The 22176-nt window shown below is 41.5% G+C and overlaps 1 protein-coding gene across 1 annotated transcript; it reads left to right on the top strand.

The window, feature by feature from the left end:
* Positions 1 to 17966: 17966 nt before the first annotated feature.
* LOC147800731 (uncharacterized) lies at positions 17967 to 18758 on the top strand. Its single transcript, XM_087136784.1, has one exon. The coding sequence runs from the start codon at positions 17967 to 17969 to the stop codon at positions 18756 to 18758; it is 792 nt and encodes a 263-aa protein (XP_086992910.1).
* Positions 18759 to 22176: the final 3418 nt, after the last annotated feature.

Raw genomic sequence — 22176 nt, forward strand, 5'->3', positions numbered from 1 at the left:
TAACTTGAGATTACAACTAGCATGCGCTGGGCCTCGGTACTTCCCCGTCACGTGACAATGATCGCGAACTTTTCTAAAATTGTTGATGGGCTTTTCGCAATCTAAACATTTCCACTCTTTGAACCCAGCTTCATTTTTATGACAGAAAGCAATTTTGTCAGCTTTTGTCTCAGGTGGTTTTGGAATATCACATTGACAGTGAGATTCATACTCACTTCGTTCGTTCTCACTTCGTTCATCCGCTTTTGCTCGATCTATCAACTTTTCGCAGATCCAGCATCTATTACATTTTTCGTAAATTTTTTGTAATTGATCGTTCCAAATCAACGGCTCTTTGTTTTTAAACGTTTCATTTATTTTCTCTGTTTCCTGAGAAAGTGATTCTACAAAATCTACAGCCGCGTCTTGGCCTCTATATGTTTTTCGGCTAGTGCAAACTCCATCGCATCTGACGACTGCGTATGAGTACCCGCAAGGCCTGTGGATCTGAGTTTTCACCGTGTTTGTGTCAGTCAGCGGTAATTTTTCTAAAACAGACTCAAAATCGGCGTAAATGACAAAAGGCGCGTCTTGCTTATTTTTATAATTTTTGAACTTGAGTATATTCTCGCCTTTGACTGGCATTTCGACTTTACATGTAGGAACGTTTAAGCCTTGACAATCTTCTTTGTGGCTGGCTAACTTTTCTTCAGTTAGGAAATGTGTCATGCACTTGAAACACCAGTATTTTTTACCGTCGTGTTTATTGATGTCACCCGTCAACCGAGAAAAGTTTTTAATCCAACAGTAGTGATTATCTTCATCTCGGGTAAAATAAAGTAAATTGATTGGTTCTCGCTGCGCTCGTAGTCCGCTCGCTTCACTCGCTCCTTCTTCTGGACGCTTGCTTTTGTGCAGAATGTAAATACCGTCTTTTTTGGTATAACCAAACACATTGATCGCCAAGTTATTTTGCGATTCGATACGTGGAATTTGTGAAATCGGTGTTGGAAAGCTTATGTTTGTAAAATTTAAACCATCCGATTCTGACCGGTAAGTCGAAGGTCGCTCCTTATTTATTTTATATTTTGGATTTGTTTCTAGCTGACTTTTGACTCCGTCTGAATACAGCTTCAAAGCTGCTCTCAACGCCCATCGGATACATTCTTGATCTTTATTTTGGACGTTTATGATTGCTTTTTTGTCTAACAGTTCCTTAGGCAACGGAATGTAAGAAGAACCCACTGGATTATATTTAACCACGTTGATGTAAAAAGCGACAACTTTGTCAAAGATCCACCCCGAGCCTTTTTGTGTATGGGCCTCCACCTGTTCGATTTGTTCTTCGCGTTGCTTAGCAAGTGCATTTTTAACGCTTGGTTTACTCGTTACTACGTCTTGATCACTCTGAAAGGGAAAGGTGCCGTAGTCAATCGTTCCGTCAATTTTTTCCAATCTAAACTGCACTTTAAGATGTGTTTGTAATTTGTAACTCCCGATTTCTTTGAGTTCAACTAACGCTGTTTTCTCTATCAACTGCTTATAAAAATCAAAAAAATGTATTAAATCGTCTTCATAGAAGCGAGGAATCAACTCCCAATTACGAAAATTATCTTTAAAACGCCTTATACGTTTAATGTCTACTTCCTCCAGTTCTTTAGGTTGTGTATAAGCTTTAATCGCATCAATAAAGTCCTGTTTGACGTATCTGTCTTTGTTTGCATAAGGAATATTATATTTTTGTACCGTTTTCAACAGCTGCCGATATGACTGACGCGGGAGATATCTAAATTGTTTTTGATCCTCTCTGATAGCTTTTATTAGCTCTGATCGTGTATGATATTTGCGCCTAGGTGACGGTAATGGGATCTTATACCGTTTAATAAAATCTTCCAAAAACACCTTCTTAAATCGAATAAAGTTCGTTAATATAGGTCGATGTTGTTGATAGCTCATGTCTCTTTTTATATATAGATTTATAAAATTTTTATCAATTTTATTCAACATGTTTTTTTTTTTATACTACTATTTTATATATAGACCATTTACTTAAGGCGGTTGTAAACATAGCGTGTTTTGCTTTGAACAGAGCCATGCTTTAAGTAGAGGTCCAGAGTTCAGGTCGGGCAAGTCGAGACTTGTTCGCAAGGGGAAATCCCTTTTTTTGTTTGTGCAGGCCGGTGCCAGTCACGAGTTGTTTAGTCAGCCGGGGTCAAAAGGTGAGCGAGCGTAGCGTGTGATGGGTAAAAGAGATTTTGGCTCAGAATGTATATATTCGCCCGGTATTTTTAGAGCCAGATTTTTTGGGTCGATGAGGTACCGGGGAAATCTGGAATTCCAGATTTTTAGGGGATTCCCCCGATTTTTTGAGTCGATGTACTACCCAGGGGTTTTTGCTAAAAACGGCGAAAAGGGCGTGTGATCCAGAACTGTCAGTTCTCTACTACTGGTTCTAACCTGAATCATTGCTGCGATTGGTCAGAACATTGTTAGACGGGGCATAATGATCGGTGTGCATTTATGTGCATTTGTGTTCAGTGCTCAAGCTTCAAAAATTCGACAAACCACATTCTGTGGAGTTGTCAACAATAACTTTGAACCTGTAGTGCTGTGTTCCTTCTCTGGTGCTCAAAAAATTATCCGCTGGGCATTTTGGGTCTTTAGGTCTTGGAAGATGAATTAACCCGCGCTCAATCATTTGTAGACCATAATTCACTGTAAACATGGGGCCCGGATGTCACGCTGAGTACACTGTGCTTGATGTCTGGACTTGCTAAGCCAAAACAGATTTCCAGCCTCAAATGTATGATACGTGTATACGGTGCTTGTGACTGTTCCCAAAGTGATGTGTCCAGCGCATCGAAAACTTTGCTCTTTATTTTATTTGAGCGGCTTAGCTGGTCTGTGAACATAACTCAAGCAGCGGTTTAAAGTCGTCATTCAGCATTCTGATGGTATTAGATTGCGTAAGCTCAACCATAATTGACATCCGTGGATGCCTATCACTCAACGGTAGGTCAATATTAACCGCTTAAATCGTCTTTTAAGCAATTTGACATTGGCAATAGTAGGCCAACCATGTCCTAATTAAAGTCTAAAAGGGTTGTAGGGTTTAGTTACTCGAACAAGGCCAAACAGGAGCAAAATGGAAGGATGACACAATTGAACATCGAGACCTCTTTGGGGCATTCTTTATTCTCCTGGAAACAGCACGCTATTATGAGGGATTTATTACGGATGATTACGTTGATACTCGGTGAACATTGAGAACTACATACATGTATTATAATTATACTTGCACTTGTGAAGAAATTGTTACAACATTCAGTTTCAATCTAATTTTTTTCTGAATTTTCTCATACCCCATTTATGTGTAGGACCATACCCAAGACCCCGAGTTTGTCTGGAATATTAGACTAAGTCCAAAATTGGTTGACTAAAGGACTTAGAGCCAGTGCCTTTTTTCTTCACCCTGAGCATGCATCTCAAAAAACCTGCAGCCAGGTCTGTGGTATCTACCGCATCTCTGAAAGCCAACTGTGTCCAGCTGATGTGATTGAGAAAAAAACCATCAAACACAAACACAACAAATCTTTCTCGGATACTTGTAGATTGTAGAATGTAATGCAAATGTTACCGAGCAGATCCATTTAGAAATAGGGATGGGAGAAGCAGCTGGTCCCAATGTACAAATTTTGATTAGGTTGTACATGTATCAAGCGTATTAATAAAAAACGACAGTCAACAGCAGAGTTGCTGACTTGAGTCATGTGACTTGAACTCGAGTCGCTATTTTTGTGACTTGTGACTCTACTTGTAAATACCCGCTTTGACTTGTATTATTGACTTGGACTTGCCCCGTGACCAAATGACGTGTGACTTGACTTGTGACTGGACCTAGTGACCTGACTTGGACTTGCATATAATGACTTGTGACTTGACTTGCACTTGCAAAAAAATGACTTGCTGCCACCTGTGGTCGACTCGGATGATAACTCTGAAAGTTAAAATAATATAAATAACCAGCAAGTTACATGAAATTTTGTTTCCTTCTTATAGGTTTGAAGTTAATTGTGGTACAACGATTCGCTTACTGTAATGTGGTCTACATTACCTAATTTACCAGGAATGGTCCATGTATTCATGAAAAGAATATTTACAAGTATAAAAGTATGCATTATGTACAAAATAATATTTTACCATTGATAATACATTTATGGTTCTCATGTAAGAGGTATTCGTCTGTTTCTTTTGAGTTAATTTGTGTTTGTAATCGCACAAAACTCAAGGAAATGGAGCGGCCTTAAGAAAACAGCTCAGAAAGTCATGTGTCTGAAGTTACCCACTCTTGAAAGTCCGTACAGTGAGAACAACTAACCGAGATAAATGTTTGAAGGTTTCATTTTCCCTTAGTTTAAATTCTAGTTGTAATAGAACAGGATTCTGCTTGGGTGTTCCCCGCAACATTAAAGCTCACTATAGTCAATTGTACAAGATTCAATTCACCTCATGTGTGAAACAGAGTTCCAATTATGGATAATAAATTTCTAAGTTTCTGAACAAACAATCATCTATTGTGAGATAATTGTTCAAGTTCATACAAGTAAATAATTACGTGTAACGTGACTCGCCGACTGAACAAAGCAAAGGAGCCAGCGTCAGGTGAGCGTAGGGCGAAATCTCAACCTGGTTACACAAATGTCTGTTTGGTGGCTGTTGTCATCGGGCTCACAAGTTTAACAGTTTAGGTTTTGTATTACAAACTCGTTCCGGAAAAGTTATTACACTAGTTCTCAAATTGAAAACCTTATATATGTCATATTGTGTTCATTGGTCATACGTGTCTTATTCACATAAGGATTCATTTGGTATCATAAAATGGTGACACAACGATTTTCATTTCCAACGACCGCGACTTTAATATTCTTGACAACATCTTTTCGATCTACAGTAAAGGTTCAGGTTCCAAAATCAACTTCCAGAAATCTAATGGACTTTGGTTAGGCGAGTGGAGAAGTCGGCAAGACAAACCTGGTGGTTTTAACTGGGTTAACGATCATCTCAAAATCCTGGGCATCTATTTTGGCAATGATGACAACACTGACAGAAACTGGAGTGTTAGAGTTGGGAAAATGAGTGCCGTTTTGAACAAATGGAGAATCAGAAATTTGACCATGAAAGGTCGAGCTATTGTAATTAATAGTTTTGTCGGCGCTAGTTTGTCCTACTATGGTGGAGTTCTTCATTGTCCTAATGAATATACGCAGCAGATGGAAAGGGTTATGTGGTCCTTTCTTTGGGAAGGGAAAATTGACAAAATCAGTCGCAAGACTATTTGTAGCCCGGTTAGTAAAGGAGGTTTGGGTGTAGTGGACATAAGATCCAAAATTGTGTCACTTAAAATCAACGTTTTGAAAAGATTCCACACAAGTACTGGAAAGTGGAAACATTTCTTTGAGTATTCTTTGTTCAGTATGAGCCGTGACAACAATCTTGGTTGGTTTATTTTTTGTAACCCCAAAACGATTGTCAACAGCAATCATATGTTCTGTAGAGATTTAGTTCGAGATTTTTACCGAACAGTAATCATTGCCAGCAACACATTTTCCTGTGTAAATGAAACCGAGAATCTCCCTCTCTGGAATAACAACGTCATTACAGTCAATTCGGATATGGTTATGGACAGTAAGTTGCTCAAACAACAAGGGATTTTTTATCTGCATCAAGTTTTGGAGAATGGTCAATTCGTTTCCTTCAGAAAGTTATCGAATCGATGCAAAATATTGCCCATTAATGCGGGCCGCATCGTAGCCAGACTCAGAAACCGTGTGAATGCTGATTTTGTAGGTGAAACAAGAGAGGGGCCTGCTAACCATTTCTTAAACAGCATCGTCCTTTTGGACAAGAGTGGAAAGGAATTACATGTAACCGATTTTTGCGTGAAAATGGTTTATGACAGCATAATTTGCAAAAATGTCACTGACCCGTATGTTCGGGTTTTGTGGGAAAAATTGTTCAAAGCTGATTCTCTTGAATGGAGCAAGATTTGGACCAATGGAAGATGTCCTCTTCTCGATGCAGATGACAAAGAAGTATGGTACAAGCTCAAACATAGAATCCTTCCTACCAAGGAAAAGTTAAAGAGTTACGGTTTAATTGACAATGATATCTGTTTACTCTGCGAAAAGGAAAGAGAAGATTTGGAGCATTTGTTTATAAAATGTAAATACGTTTCTGAAGCATGGTTTTTTGTAGAAAATATTATCTGTAAGTACACCAAAGATGTTAGTTTTTGTCTTTCTGATACGAAACGAATTTTGGGATCGAAGGTTCAAAACCATTTATGTTTATTTCTGATAGGACGTCTCCATCGAATTATATGGCAAGTGAGATGTAATACTGTTTGTCGCAAAAATGACACCCGTGATATTCTAACTGTGTATAAGTTTAACCTGAGGAATTTTATTCGTTTGGAAAAACACAGATTAGACAACGATGTCTTCCTTTCCATTTATGCTAAAAATTCAGTTCTTTGCAAACTTCAGAATGATGATCTTGTTTTCTGCTTCTAAGCACGTCTTAACGTATCGATGCCACCTTTCTTGGAGAAATACCAATCTGGCAATAAGATGCCTGCCTTTCACAAGTTTTCCTTTTTTATATGTGTAAATAACTAGGTTCATGTTTAGTTCTTTAAATGTTACAAGTTTTGTTTTTTTTGTTTTGTAACATGTTCCTTTTGTAAATTGTGTGTGATTTTGAAATAAATGGAGCTGTATAGCTCCACTGTCACGGAAAAAAAAATGGTGAAAAGGTATTCTTTACAAAATAGACTAAAATTATAATAAAATCGATGTGCATCTTGTAACTCAATTTTAAAATCGTCGATCAAATGTAGTGCATTGTGTATAATGTTCGAGAGGGGTACCCTTTGACACCGTATGAATGCAGTTGCATGTTCAGCCCTTGAATGACGGTGGAGACGGGGGAGCAACTGGTACTTTGCCAAAAAGGACGGTCAAATTTTTTCAACCCACAGACGAAACCCGAACTCACCCCCCCCCAAAAAAAAGGGTAAACAGTTCCCATGTTAGCGATATCAATTTCTCAACCGTATCCAGATGATTTGATCACCAACTTGAGAAGACCCTGAAACCCTTGCATATTCCAAGGTGTTTTCACACAAAATTGGTGATTTTTTATTACCTTTCATCACTCGAGACTTATTTGGAAGCCACTAAGATGGAATTAGCCCACGTCAGACTGAGAAACACTCAACCAAACATGTCCAAAGCTGAACTTGCGGCTATTCGCAAACTCAAAGACAACCCATCTGTTGTCATCAAACCCTACGACAAAGGCCGAGGCATTTGTATCATGAGCCGAGAAAAGACTATTTGAACGTTGGTTTCAAACATCTCAGCTCCCACCACTACGAAAAAGTGGACAGAGATATGAGTCAGGAAACCGCCCTCAAAGTTCAACAAGGCCTCATCGACATGTTGAAAAACAAATGCATTGACAAACACACGTTTGCCAATCTTGACCCACTTGAGCAACACAGCAGCTGCCCTACCATGTATTTTCTTCCGAAAATACATAAAAACCCCCACCGGGTGAACCCTTTGTCGGCAGACCAATCATCAGTGGTTGCACAAGTCCAACGGCCAATTAAGATCTCTGAGTATGTGGACTATTTCCTCCTTCCTATAGTATCCGCCCAATCCACATATGTCCGTGACACAACGGACACATTGCGGAAACTACAAAAGGAAACTTTTCCCCAAAACTCAATCCTGGCAAGCATCGATGTTGTCTCTATGTACACCAACATTCACCAGGTGCAAGCCATTGAATCGCTATGCAAAGCCTACAACAAACTGCGGCTACGTCATAACCAACCCCCCATCCAACTACATCCGCACTCTCCAAGAACTTGTTCTAGGCTGCAACTACGGTCAGTTTGGAGGTAAATTCTTCCGACAGAAAATTGGATGTGCAATGGGATCAGTAGCAAGACCGGAAATTTGCGACATAGTTTTACATGAATTTGAATTGGAAATCTCAGCCCCCATGGACTAAATCCTATTCTGGGCTTAATTCAGAGACGACACTCTCATCGTCTACAGTGGCCAACTCGATTCCTTTACCCAATTCGTTCACCACATGAATCAACTGCACCCTACCCTCAAATTCACTTTTGAGGCATCTGAAACTTCGATCCATTACTTATCTGGACCGTACAAATTTCAAAGGTCCGCGTTTCCTCTCAAACGGTACCCGGGATACGAAAGTATTTACGAAACCAACAGAAACGTTCCAATACCTGGACAGGACTTCATCCCATCCACAACACGTATTCCACGGCTTTATCAAAGGAGAAATCCTGGGATATGCCGGAAATACAAATAATGGGAATGATTACCACAAAACACAAAGTTTCGCAGAAAAACTATTGAAACGAGGCTATAATAAAGCCGAGATTCAAAGATCGATGCATTCCATTGATTTCCGGCAACGGGAATCTATGATTCACAATGAACGAAAAGTGAAAAACAAAAAACAACTCCTACTCGTCTTCACCACTATGCACAATCCTCATGAGAAACACAAAGACATCAAAAGAGCTCTTCTTAAACACTGGCACCTCATCTCTGGCAACCCAACATTAAAGGAAGTTTCCCCCAAACCTCCTTTAGTTGCCTAACAAGGTAGCCAAAAATATCAAGAAGAGCATTGTCAGAGCCAAACTCAGCCACACGGAGGACGATCAGTCTGCCATACCAGAGGAATCTGATTACGCTCTAGATATTCTCATTTCACTTTTGAATGAACAAACCCACTCACACTAATTGTGCACAAATATCATGATCAGAGGAACGGTAATCACTTTTCCGTCAAGTGAGTGCCGGCCATTTCACTCACAAACCATACCTGTACACCCCGATTCATATTTGAATCAAGCGGCTGAGTCGTCCCCGAAGGGACGAAAATGCATTCCCGCTACTTTCTCAGGCACAACCCAACCCACAGCTTGGGTAAACATGGTTTTGGTCTACACAAGTTTAATTCTTATTATTTCTACCTACCCAAGGCTCCATTTTAGTCTTCAAGTAGAAATCAATCACACAATGACACACCCTCGAATAAACGTGTTTTTTTCGAAAGCACCCAAAGTTTATTCGTTTGGATTCAATCTATAAGAGCGAGCGTCTGTGAATGGGATAGAGCCATCACTTGTTATCCATCTCTTATCCATACTTTTGTATCTTTCCGTCAACTCTCTCTTCCCAGTCTTTTATTTGTCCATTTCTCAGCGTGGGTAAATCCCCTCGCCTACGGCGACGCCCATTGGGGTTAAGTCCCTGTTGTATACAGGTGTCACAAGAGGGGGTAAAACCTTGGTACATGTATAATGAATATTCAGTATATTTCAGGACCCACCTTCCTATGTATAGTAACACGGGTAGTATGTAAATATTTTGACTAATACGACCAAATACGGTTGACGCGGGAAAAATTTGAAAACGTGTGGAATTTCAACATTTGCATGCCGTTTAGATTAATTAGCATGATCTCTGCGGGGTTAAAACCTGAAGCATTGGAGAGGCAGCAGACAGATCTCGACATAGGAAGACTCCTGATCGGTCATCGCGCGAAAGCACATTTTGATTTCGTAAATTATGAGATAATTTGGGAAACAGAAACAGTTTGTGGCGATAGCCCAAATCGTATATTTTCATCATTGGAAAGCGTTAGCTTAACTTAAGTGCTAAAGAAGTGAAATCCACCTCTTGGAAAGCTAAATCCACGGTTGAGAAGTTAGTCTACGGAAACCGATCGTTGTTTCACGCCAGGGAGTCAGACTTTACGACCCTCGCTCGTCTTAAAACTGACTCCCTTTAGTTTCAATTTGAGGGAGAGGCTACCCCGAAGAGAACCATAGCGTCGCAGGAACGGAGGACCGAGAAAGAGGGACTTGCGACCACACTACCTTATCAAGTCGGTGGAGATCCCAACAGCGCTCAGCCAGTGGAGAGACGGCACGCTGGAAGGCATGCATGAGTACTCATGGGGGGGGGGTAGTAATATAATGAATTTGTATTTGTAATGTTGTGATTAATGTATTTTAGTTTGGTGTAAACTCTTGAAAACCAAACTCAAAAGTTCTGTCAAGGATATTGTGAAGAATTGTAAGTAATAATAAATTTCTTTTTACTTTTTTGTTGTATAGATTGCTACCAGTTTCTGAAAGTTTCTTTTTTGTGTGGCTTTGTTTTCAGCTAGTGGATATAAAAAAGTGACCAATCTATATACTTTGGACCAGGTTTGTGACAACAGGCTGCAAGGGTGCGAACTTGATCGCTCTTAGGAGCTAAGGAATAAGGGTGCACCGACGTATATATAAGCCAGAAATCTGTTTGCTGGTCTCATTAATAGTACATGTATTCCATATATTAGGCGAAGTAAAAAAAATGTTTGTCGTCCGGATTTTTGAACAAAAAAAGAAGGAAGTGGGGCTTGCCATTTTTTATTTTTTATTCTTTTCAAGATGGCCGCCAGTTTAAAATTTTTTTGCAACCTATTCGTGTTTCCACTGTTCAAAAACATGTTAAAATGAAAGACAAGTCGGACAAAAGAACTGAACATATTTACAGTGTCGTTTAGTGTTGTATTGGTTTACAATGAACAGGTTTAGATGCATTTGCAATAACCGCCAAAATTCGAGATTTATTTTTGATGAGTTTTACAGATAAAATCAAGCACCAAATGTCAACTCTCAAAACCTATAAATGTACACGCAAAGCTATAAATAAAAACGTGTTTGTGTTTTTCCATAAACATATGAAGCTTGATTAAAAATATTTGAGGCGGTTTTTTTCTTTACATTTTGTCGGTTTACTTTGCAAGTCTATATTTTTTCTACTACAAAAACCTAACCTTTTGGACTTGTGACATACAATGTATCCATCGCCGTTTAACAAAAGTTTGTTGACTTGCGCTTTGATGAAACGAAACAAAAGATTAAGGCTTATGGTGAGCATGTATGCATGAATGACAGAAAACATCGGCCGCGCTAGACTGTTCCCCCCCTCCCCTACAATTTTCTAAGTCTGAAAGCATCGATGAAAATCGGATCAGGAACTAGACTACGACCGAGCGTGCGAATTCTTTAACTGGTCCTTGCGTACAAGTTATATTCCAACAGTTTTTGAATTTTCTAATACATGTATTGTGCCCATACCCAAAAGAATTTTACTTCGTCACTTAATGATTATCATCCTGTCGCAATTACTTCAGTTATTATGAAATGTTTTGATCGTTTAGTTCTCAATTTTATGAAATCTGTTTTGCCAAATTCGATGGACCCACAACAGTTTGCTTACCAGTCTAATAGGTCATGTGATGAGGCCGTGTCACTTTACACTTTACAATGTTTTTCGTCATCTTGATATTAGTGAACTGTCTTATGTTCGATTAGTATTTATTAATTTTAGTTATGCTTTTAACACCATTCTACCTCATAAGTTGCTCAGTAAAGTAGTAAATTTGAATATTTTGCTTCGTGCCCTGTGCCACTGGATATTTGACTTTTTGACGGCTAGGCCTCAGCGAGTAAGAATTGGTAATAATTTTTCTGTAACGAGATTATTGAATACTGGAGCCCCACAGGGTTGTGTCTTGAGTCCATTGTTATATTCACTGATGACGCATGACTGCATTTCACTTGGTAATAATGTAGTAAATAAGTTTGCTGATGACACGACTATTGTGGGCCTGATTCGACGCAGTGACGAAAGTGAATATCGCCTTCAGGTTGGGGAGTTCGTGGGGTGGTGCTCAGAGAACAACCTCGAGTTGAACGTTGTTAAAACCTTCGATTTCTCCTGTGTTTATTGACTCTTTAGAAGTTGAAAGAGTCATTTTTGTTAAGTTCCTGGGCATTCACCTCGCGAGCAACCTGACATGGTTGGCACAAGTTAACCACTGCGTGAAAAAGGCCCAGCAGCGGCTCTTCTTCCTACGTCGGTTGAAGAGCTTTGGCTTTGGACAGCGTGAGCTGGTTAATTTTTACCGGTCGGTGGCGGAGAGCGTTCTTATGCACTCCGTCACGGTCTGGTATAGTGGAACCACGGTGGCCCAGCGGACACTCTTACAGAGGGTTGTGAAGACGGCGTCTAAGATTGGTTAGTTGCCTGGTCAGGCTGCGCTGGTGCAGGAACGCCTCGCCACACCTCTTGCACTTGAACGTCTCTCCTTTTGGAGCCTTGTCGTCCACTGCGCCTTTCCCAATCATCAACCTGCAACATGTAGGGGTTTTGTTCAACAATTATATCCCAGGATAATTTCTTATTTCTATATACGTGTGGTGCCCCCCCCCACCGAGGTTCCTCCTGTCCCTGCAACTACAGGTACCGCTGCGGTTTCCTGCGGTGCCTGTTGGGGTTTCGCCTTAACGCTTGGGTGGGGTTCGCGGCTGCTTGCGCTGGCACGTTTCTGGACCGCTTCGCAGCTACCCCTGGTAAGCCCCGCCCCGTAGCCCGTACCTCACATCTGTGTTCCCTGTTGACTCCTCCTCGGGTGCCACTGTTTCTCCGGTTTCGAGTCAACTCGGACCCATACCAACTCGGACCCATGCCAACTAGGACCCAATACTAACTCGGACCCACGACCATCTCGGACTCACCTGAGTCAACTCGGACCCAACCCCAGGAGCGTGATAAACTTGTTGAAAATTTTTACTTTGTCCACTTTACATTTTAGCATTTGGTAAATGACACTTTTGCACTGCTTGCTGCCGAGATTTAACGTCCTCTCTACACGTTATGCAGGAAAGCAGTGGCACAGGCTTCCCAGAATTTCTCCGTTTTCGAGTTTGAACAGGCATGGCGGTTAAAAACCGTACGTGGACTAGAATTGATATTAGTGATGTCTTGGAACAAGTGATAAGTAACCGACGAGCGTCGTATTTTTATGGAGGCAGCTTCCGAGGTACCGGCGTGATTAACCACAAAGACTGATTTTGGACAACCAATGGGAGCAGCTTTTGGAGTGTGATTGACAGTACGAAATCATTTACGCCCTTTCTCCGAAGTTTTTTTGGCACTCCAGATCACCAGCAGAAATCGAATGAACTTTCACCAAACAGCTCTCAAAGTTTTGTTGCAATAAAAAACCACAGATAGGCCTTTTAATGTACATAAGAGATGCTGCATACGTACAACAGATACTGCAGATATACATCAATGTCACGAACATTGACCTTTTATAGTGTCTAATGGTGTTATCCCCCACCTCACTTTTCAATTTTTTTTTGCCTGGCAAGTCTTGCACCTCCACCTTGCCCCATTCCCTCCCCCAATACTGGCAAGATTTAGGCAGATGGAGGAATTCATCGATATCCAAGCAGGCCTTAACTGACTGTAAAAATAACGCAAATAGGTTGGTAATTTCGAACAACACAAATCAAATCATTTTAAAATAAAAATGTGGAATATTTCCTATTGGCTTAAACTTGGAGACGGTTTTGAAGCGTCTTATGTCTGCTCGCGAGCTCATTATTAATATTTTTGTGATCCCACGGTTTCTTATTTTCTACAATAAAACGTGCCATAATCACGAGGAGTCATAGAATTATTTATATATATCCCAAATTTGGGATTGCGGTTCAGAGTATTTCTTTCACAAAAAGCCCCACAATGCGGGCCTATTTTGGATAGAGGCAGGCGGCTACATTCATATGAGCGCGTAGTTTTACTACTATTAGGGGGTATCTTCGGGAAAAGGCAAATAAAAAAGTTCATAAAATTGAAACGAAAAGTGATCAATCTGGCCATAATCTTGAATAACAAGCGGAAAAACAATTATCTTGAATTTCCAGAGAAAAAAATGAAGGCCAACCTCTTCACGAGGTTCAAGGGTCGGCGCTATTTCGGCCTACGGGCGCGTATTTGGTGTAAAGCAACCATAAGACTCAGTGGGTCCGAGTTGACTCGAGGTGGACCCGAAATAGCGTGGGTCCGAATTGACGTGGGTCCGAGTTGGTTGTGGGTCCGAGATGGTCGTTGGTCCGATCGAGTTAGTATTGGGTCCGAGTTGGCATGGGTCCGAGTTGGAATGGGTCCGAGTTGGTTTGGGTCCTAGTTGACCTGATCCCGTTTCTCCTATCGGTTGACGCAACAGCGCCGTCTTTATCAGGCTCATCAGCCGCACCTCAGGCTAGCTCGGGCCCAATGGCAATAGATTCTTCCCTTCGTGCTGTTTGTTTTGGTTTTCGTGGTGCTACGGGTGTTTCCTTCGCTCGCCATTACTCAGTCGTATTAAGCTGATCAAAATGAACAACTTTCTTCTTTCCCCTGGGATTGCGTTGTATCCAACAGGTGACGTTGGACAACTTGTCGACAATCATGTATGGCCCGTCCTAGCGTCTTTAAAGTTTCGGAGACAAGCCTTTAAGCCCGAATGCTCTTTTATCGATATATTAATTTGTTTGTTGCCATTTGTCAAATGAGGGCGCTGTTCAGTAGACACACTATCTAAAAATTTCAGCTTACACTTCATGAGTCGCCATGTAATTTGGTTTCAGTGCACACGTCATCCCAAAGTCGTAAGTGGGATTCATTCAATGCATTATTTAAATTTACTTTATTGGCTCTAATGGCTTTCTATGGGTATTTAGGGATAGGTTTAAGTATTCCATGGGGTAGAAAAATACAACAAAAGCAGAGACAATTTACAAGGTTGTGTCTTTATTAAGCACGTCAAGGTATAGGGTTTATTGCATATAATCGGGCGTCATGCACATGTACAACTGCACACAAGGTTATTATCATCAAAACTGTTAATTGTTTGTTATTCTGTGATTAGTCATGATTGCTTAAATTTAATTAAACAAATTGCTGTTGTTGATTCATGTTGTTAATTTGTAACTGTTAAAGGCAAAACTCTGTAAATTCAATTTGTGTATTTTTGTGGACAGATGAAACCGTGTTCAGCGTGTTAAGTATATCCGTAATCACCAGCTCACAATTCAAGTTCATTGTGTGGACATCTGTCATCTGTCAAAAGGGTTTAATGGCTGGGACCTACGAAGACACCGACAATATGAGTGTAGCCAGTGATGGTGATCACAGCATCAAGCACCGTGATGGTGGCTCACCAGCATGTGAAAATGGTGATGGGCAAGGAGAGCTTGTACACCAATAGGACTCTGCCAGTCAAATATCGTCGAGTGCAAGCACGACAAAGTCGTCACTTAGTAGAACCAGGAAGAGGCTTATCGCCAAAATGGCAGCACTTGAGGCCGAAGTGGTAAGTTTACGAGAGATACAAGCCATAGAACTGGAAGAGCTGAAACGCCGACAAAAAAGGCGGAGCTCACTATCAAGGCCAAGATGGACATGACAAGGCTGAAGAAACAGTTCATGCCATTGATAATGACCAAGTTTACATGACACCCCCAAATTTGACACCAGCATTGAACGACATGCAGTTGCAAGAGTCACGTGAGGACAGTATGCCTGAAGCAGGGCATGAACAGACACATCAAAAGGAATATGTTGTCCGTGGACAAACCCAAGGCAACCGTGAAGGATGAAGGCACCCTGCAGGACCGAGCATCACTGCTGGAATTGGTGCAAAAGGGACAACAGCAGCAACGCCTGTTAGCGACGATACAATTTCAGAAAGCAGAGCCGTTGGCTTCGATGGCAACCTACTACAGTATTGGACTTTCATGCGTGCATTCGAGAACAGTGCTGGTAATTTTGTTGTTGATGACTGTGCTAAGCTGGTCAGACTGCTGCAGTACTGTATTGGCAAGGCAAGGAAGGTCATAGGGTGTTGCGCCATAATGCCGCCAGATATAGAGTACCGTAAAGCCATGGCTCTGCTAAAGGAGTGATTTGGCAGTGATCATGTCATTGCTAAGGAATGGGTAAATAAAGTAACCATGGGTGTAAGTTTAGCTTTCCATGATAAAGTAGGGTTGAGAGAATTTGCTGATGACCTCAAGGTTTGCAAAGAAACACTGGAAGCTATGGGGTATATCCAAGAATAGGGACCCAAGGTGTTATGGTAAAACTTACAGAGAAACTACCCAGTTATCTATGTAACCGATGGATAAAACTTGTAAGGGGACTTAGGAAAAGTGACAAGTTGCCTAAGATTGTTGATTTGGTAGAGTTTGTAGAAGATGCAGCCCTAGAGGCCAATGATCCTGTATACGGCAGTTTACATTTAAGTAAGCCACACAAACCAGAGTTGAGAATTAAAGTAACACGACCAGACAAGAGTAACTATGCTTTTCACCAATGCCAAATGAAATAAACATGTGTAATGTGTAATGTGTAAGTGTAACCATACGCTGTTTGGTTGTTTGGAATTCAAAGGTAAAATCCCAGAAGAGCGGTTTAACTTCACCAAAACTGAAAGGTTGTGTTACAATTGTTTAATTGTAATATAGGTTGTTCTGTTGCAGGATGTGGCAAAAGACACACAAAGTTCTTGCATCAGTTGAAGCAGACTCCGTCACCTAGCACCGAAGATGTCACCGCAGCTAGGCCAGAGGCAACATTGCAAAGTAGCTTCACTGAGACGGACCTAAGTTGGCATAACTTGCGTCACAGGGGTCGGGGTGTACAGAGTAGTCCAACCTATTGTTGCAGTGAAGGTCAGTGCCTTAGAAGGCAGTTCTAGCTTCGACACTTATGCTCTACTTGACAATGGACCAACTAGCACTGAAGAGCTTGCAAGTCAGCTAAACATTGATGGGAAAAGACAGTCTTTGACTCTTATAACAATTGCAAAGACAAAGAAAAAGATCAAAACAACTGTCATCAGTTTGGTGGTGAGGAGTTTCGACAGACAGGCAGCAGTTAACCTGGAGAAAGTCTACACACGACAAGCATTCCCAATTAATGACGTCAACATAGCCGAGTCAGAAGATGTCAAGAAGTGGCCACATGCAGGAGGCATCAACACTCCCCAAGTTGAGAAGGGTAAGGTACAACTGCTGATTGGTCAAGACTCGCCAGAAGCTCTCATGCCATTGGAAGTGAGAAGTGGTGAATCAAATGCACCATACGCTACCAGAACACAACTTGGATGGTCCTTAAATGGGTCATAAGCGATGACCAGAAAATCTGTAGTCACCTTAAGCTATGTAGCAGTCCATGACACACTTGAGTAACAGCTTCAGAGGCTCTGGAGATTGGATGCTGCCGAGTCACTCTATGATGATGACAAGGGCATGTCAATCCAAGACTAGAGAGTGATAGCATTGTGGGAGAAGACTCTTTGCCCGAAGGGTGGACATTATGAACTGCCAATATCTTTCAAGAACGACCAACCAAGGCTTGTCGACAATCGAATTGTCGCGGAGCAACGCTTGACTGCATTGGGCAGACGTCTGGAGAAGGATCATCAGTTGAAGTCACCGCACACCAGATACGACCACATGGTATCTACCACATCATCCGGTGCTTGATTCGGGTAAACAAGGGAACATGCGCATAGTCTTCGACTGTGCTGCTATTAAAGCACAGTGGTCAATCCTTGAACACGCAGACAATCAGCAGGCCAGATCTGATGAACAAGTTACTGGGCGTACTCCTGCGCTTCCGACAAGAGCAAGTGGTTGTAATGGTAGACATTCCCGCCATGTTCCACCAGGTCAGAGTGTCACCGGAATGAAAAGATGTCTTGCGTTATTTTTGGTGGCCCGACGGTGATACCTCACGTGAACTGCCTGTGCACAGGATGACTACGCACCCTTTCGATGGGATATGGAGTCCCAGTTGCTGTTCCCTTGCTTTACGGCATACAGCAGAAGACAACCGCCAAAACTTCCATCCGGACACAATAGTTGCATCATGCGTAATTTTTACGTAGATAATTGCTTAGTTTTACTGGCGACTGATGATGAGGCTATCCAGGTTTCTTGAGAGTTACGAGAACTTCTGTCCCGACGCAGTTTTCAGCTAACAATGTGGTTGAGCAACAGGCCTCGAGTCCTTCAGTCAATTCCTCGAGAAGGGAGAGCTGTTGGCGTCAGAGAGCCAGAGCTGAATTATGAAGCGTTACCAACAGAGAGGGCCTTGAGGATGCAGTGGGACGTCCAGACAGATTGTTTTGGGTATCGAGTAAGTCCAAAGGAGAAACCGTTGACAAGGAGAGGGTTGCTGAGTATTATATCCTCCATTTATGACCCGCATGGGTCTGCTAGTCTCTTCACTCTGTTAGCCAAGAAGATTGTTCAAGATTTAAGCTGGAAGAAGCTGCCTTGGGACAAAGCACTGCCGTCACAACGCAGAGACGACTGGCAACTTTGGAAACAGGACTTGAACAAACTCGATCAACTGCAGACAAACCAATGCGTCAAGCCCTCCGAGTTCAAAGACGGCATTAGATATCAGTTACATCATCTTTCTGATGCATCCAAGGCAGCCTATGGGGCTGCAACTTACCTTCGCATGGGGAACTCTGTAGGACACAGTCGCTCATGTCTGCTGTTGTCAAAGTCACGTCTGGCACCCCTAAAAAGGGTTACTATACCAAGGCTCGAGCCGATAGCTGCGACACTCTCAGTGAGGCTGGATGCAATGATCAGGAAAGAGTTTGACTTACCTATGGAGGAGTCAGTCCTCTGGACCAATAACACTCTTGTGCTTCGATACATCAATAATGAAGAAAAGCGTTTCCATACCTTTGTGGCGAACAGAGTAGCAGTCATACGGAACCTGTCAAGTCCTAATCAGTGGCACCACGTGGAAACCTGAATGAATCCGGCAGATGTTATCACAAGAGGACAAACCGCTGATGAGCTGCTGGCCAAACAGAATTGGTTGATTGGTCCTGAATTCTTGAGCCAAGACAACTGCATGTGGCCACGTACACCTATCTCAACAACTCTAGATGATAAAGGTCCAGAAGTAAAACATGAGAAAAAGATTGTCACCATATATGCCACCAAGCATGCAGATTCAGTTAACCCGACTGACAGATTGCTAGCTAGGCACTCATCGTAGAATGAGCTAAAACAAAGTGTTGAATGGATCCTACGAGCAGTTGGTTGTCTGTTTAGGAAGATCAAGAACTGGCCAGGATCAAGAACCGGATTTTGGAAGTGACTTAGCATCACAATGTGTCAGTACTACACGCATCATCATAGATCCCTGAAATTGTGGAAACAAATTTTCTTTGCAGTTCTTGAAATCTGTTTGGTTAATGCTACCATTGTGTACAACAGCACCCCCACGAGGCGTCCGCTCACTAGCTTGGATTTTCGGGTCCAGGTTATCGATTAACTATTGCCCGCCTGCAAAATGAGCAACTCAACACCACATGCCCCTGAAACTACACTCCTTTCAAGTGGACATTATCCCAGAAGAAGTAGGTAAGGCCAAAAATGAAACTGTGTTGTTTGTAGTCCGAGACTCTCAGAGGGTTTGTACATGGGGTGTACATGTAGGTAAAATGAACTTAATGTATGGAACTCTTTCCCAATAACTTAAGTTATTTTTACCAAAATAACTTAAGTAATATTCTCCTTATTGGATATCATTACTTTTAGTCAATGGGTTGTAATTGCAAGAGTGGCCTTTCATGATCTCGACTGGTGGGGGCGCTGTACACTAACAGTGGCGTAATTGTGCCTGGTAAACAATGGGAACTTGGATTTAAGATAGTCTGGTAAAGAACCCTTAGATGGGGTTAAATGGTGCAGTTGAGACGGAATGAAAGGAATGGAATCAGTGTGACCATATGACTCACTGACTGAACGAAGAAAAGGAACCAGCGTCAGATGAGATAGGGCAAACCTTGACCTGGTTACATAAAGTAGGTCTTGCAGTTCAGGGTCTAGCGGCGATGTTTCATTGAACAAGTATTCCTCACGGCAGTCATCAATGGTAACAGGGCGCACGTCAACCTGAACGCGTGTCCCCGAAACAGTGCTGCCATTCGATCATCCATTCATGATTCCCCGTTTACGACTGGGAATATTTTGATTCTTGGTGGGCCTGATGGTATATTCCAAATAGTCGTGTTCGTCACTTCCAAATTGCATCGTGTATTTGGGGCGTAATCCTTGAATATATCAAGCCTCGGGTTTCATGGCTTCTGATAAGCGCCACAGAACGAAAGAAGACAACTGGGAAGGACAACTAACGTTGGGCAGGATAGCTCAGTTGATAGATAATGTGGTTCTGGAGGAAGCAAGTTCGAGTTTTGCTCCTGGCAGCTTCTTAGTTCATCTTTAGATTTAAAGATCAACCAGGTTGAAATTCGAAGTGTGAAAAGGTAGCGACATGATTAACGGGGTGATCAGATTGCTGTTGGGTATCAATGCTTGTAAAAGGCAGAGACATAACCTAAAAATACGTACGTTCTCAAAATCTAGTGAGCTTTATTATAAGCACACAGGCGCAAATTGTGGTGATGTTAAAATTAATGATGGTGTCTTTGTCTTGTGTCCTAAAAGAGCAAATATTACGGAGGAAAATATCAAAGTACGTGGAAAATTTAAAAAATGGCAATTAGAAAAGGAAACCCTTTGATCTTTTTTGTGAAAAATTTATATTTGACTTTGTTGTATGTTAGTCTTGCATGGCATGTGTGCACAAGAAAGGTCAGTTTACAGTGCATGGGACAAAATCCATGTGCTATAACTGGCTTTACTTTTTGGTGAGATTAACGAGCATATTTACACAAGAGGTTTGTACTAACATTCGTATCTTCCAATTCAACTGACAATTATTGACTGATACAGATGTCTTTGATAACAATCATACATGTCAACCACTTTTAAACGATAACCCCCTTTTCAGCATTTACATTGTCAGTACTATTTTTGGATTCCTAGAGGCACTGTTTAGCAGATGGGCTGCTTCAAAGTACACAATTATAACATGTAGAACAGTGTCTATGACTAACGCAAACGTAGAGAAAAGGTTTTCGGGCTACGGCTCCAACATTGTACTCTAGCTGCCATCACTGGCTTATTCACGAGTACTGAACTGGGCATTAAAAACATGTTTAAAAAACCTGAACTTTTAAAATTATTTTTTTAATTACCTTTTTATTTTGAGGATCCGTCAAGTTAAATTGATTTCGTTTAAATTGAATTCCGTTTAGCACGCAAGGACACTCCGTTCCCTCTCCTATAACTATACTATGCGGAGTACAACTGACCAAAACGTCAATTTAATGCTACAATATTTTACATCACAGAAAATATCTGTCATTTCGTAAACTGACAAAGAAATCATTTTATTAAAGTCATTAAAATGTGGATTTTTGTGCTGTCAGTTACAGATGTTAGTAGAAAAAGAAAATCTAATTAAGAATTGTCAAATACATGTTTATTCGGTCAGAAAGTTTACACACACAACTCCACACAACCCTACACAGGCATACGTCTGGGGTATTTCCTTTGTCCTCGTGAACAAAACTCCCACACAAGACGCAACAAAATTCCAAAACACTCCCATTTCAACCAAATTCACTTGCCGGGGTTGAAATTTCGACCGTATGTCCTTTATATAAATACTTCAATTTTCTACAGATTTTTACCCATCACTAATTTCCCTTTTTGAGTTATTTCCAAATATCAGTTTCGTTAAATCCCTGTGGGGCACTCTCTCACTAGTACCCTATGGGGTACTTCCCATTGTTCCGGTACCCAACAAGGCACCACGTACAAGCGCACCCCACCCATGTTATTTTGTGCGCTTGGATCTTCTGAGTGGTCGTAATCTTCTTGTTTGGAGTTCGGCTCGGAAAGTACTACTTGAGATGGCGCAGAACACAAGCCAGAGGCAAGGGACATTAAATTAGCCTCAGGCCAAACACATTCAATCCCATTCACGAATACTTTCAGAACGTCAGATAGTCATGTGTAAAAAATAGACACCATTTGCCTTCATTCTTTAAAATCTGTGACCGGCTCTCGACCGATAGGAATGACTAAACTGTCTAAGGTGTTCATGAATGCTTAATTAAAAAAAAACCCACTAGCTATACAAATAGAGCCACGAGAATTGTTGGCACTTTTATGCAGGGTAGGGTTACCGGTTGAACTGTCTTACATCTCCCGAACATGTGCTGGGCCTCACTGACAGAATGTTTCTCCAGCGAGTCCAAAATGCCCTGGCTCACGTGTATTACCGATTTTGGTGGTTCCTATTGTTCGACTTC

The sequence above is a fragment of the Acanthaster planci genome, linkage group LG01 (genome assembly GCF_054643075.1).
Source record: "Acanthaster planci isolate LZ-2023a linkage group LG01, COTS_SCS, whole genome shotgun sequence".
NCBI classification, from domain to species: domain Eukaryota; kingdom Metazoa; phylum Echinodermata; class Asteroidea; order Valvatida; family Acanthasteridae; genus Acanthaster; species Acanthaster planci.

Coding starts and splice junctions, on each gene's coding strand:
- LOC147800731 (XM_087136784.1), top strand. CDS start 17,967: ATGTGGTTGAGCAACAGGCCTCGAGTCCTTCAGTCAATTCCTCGAGAA.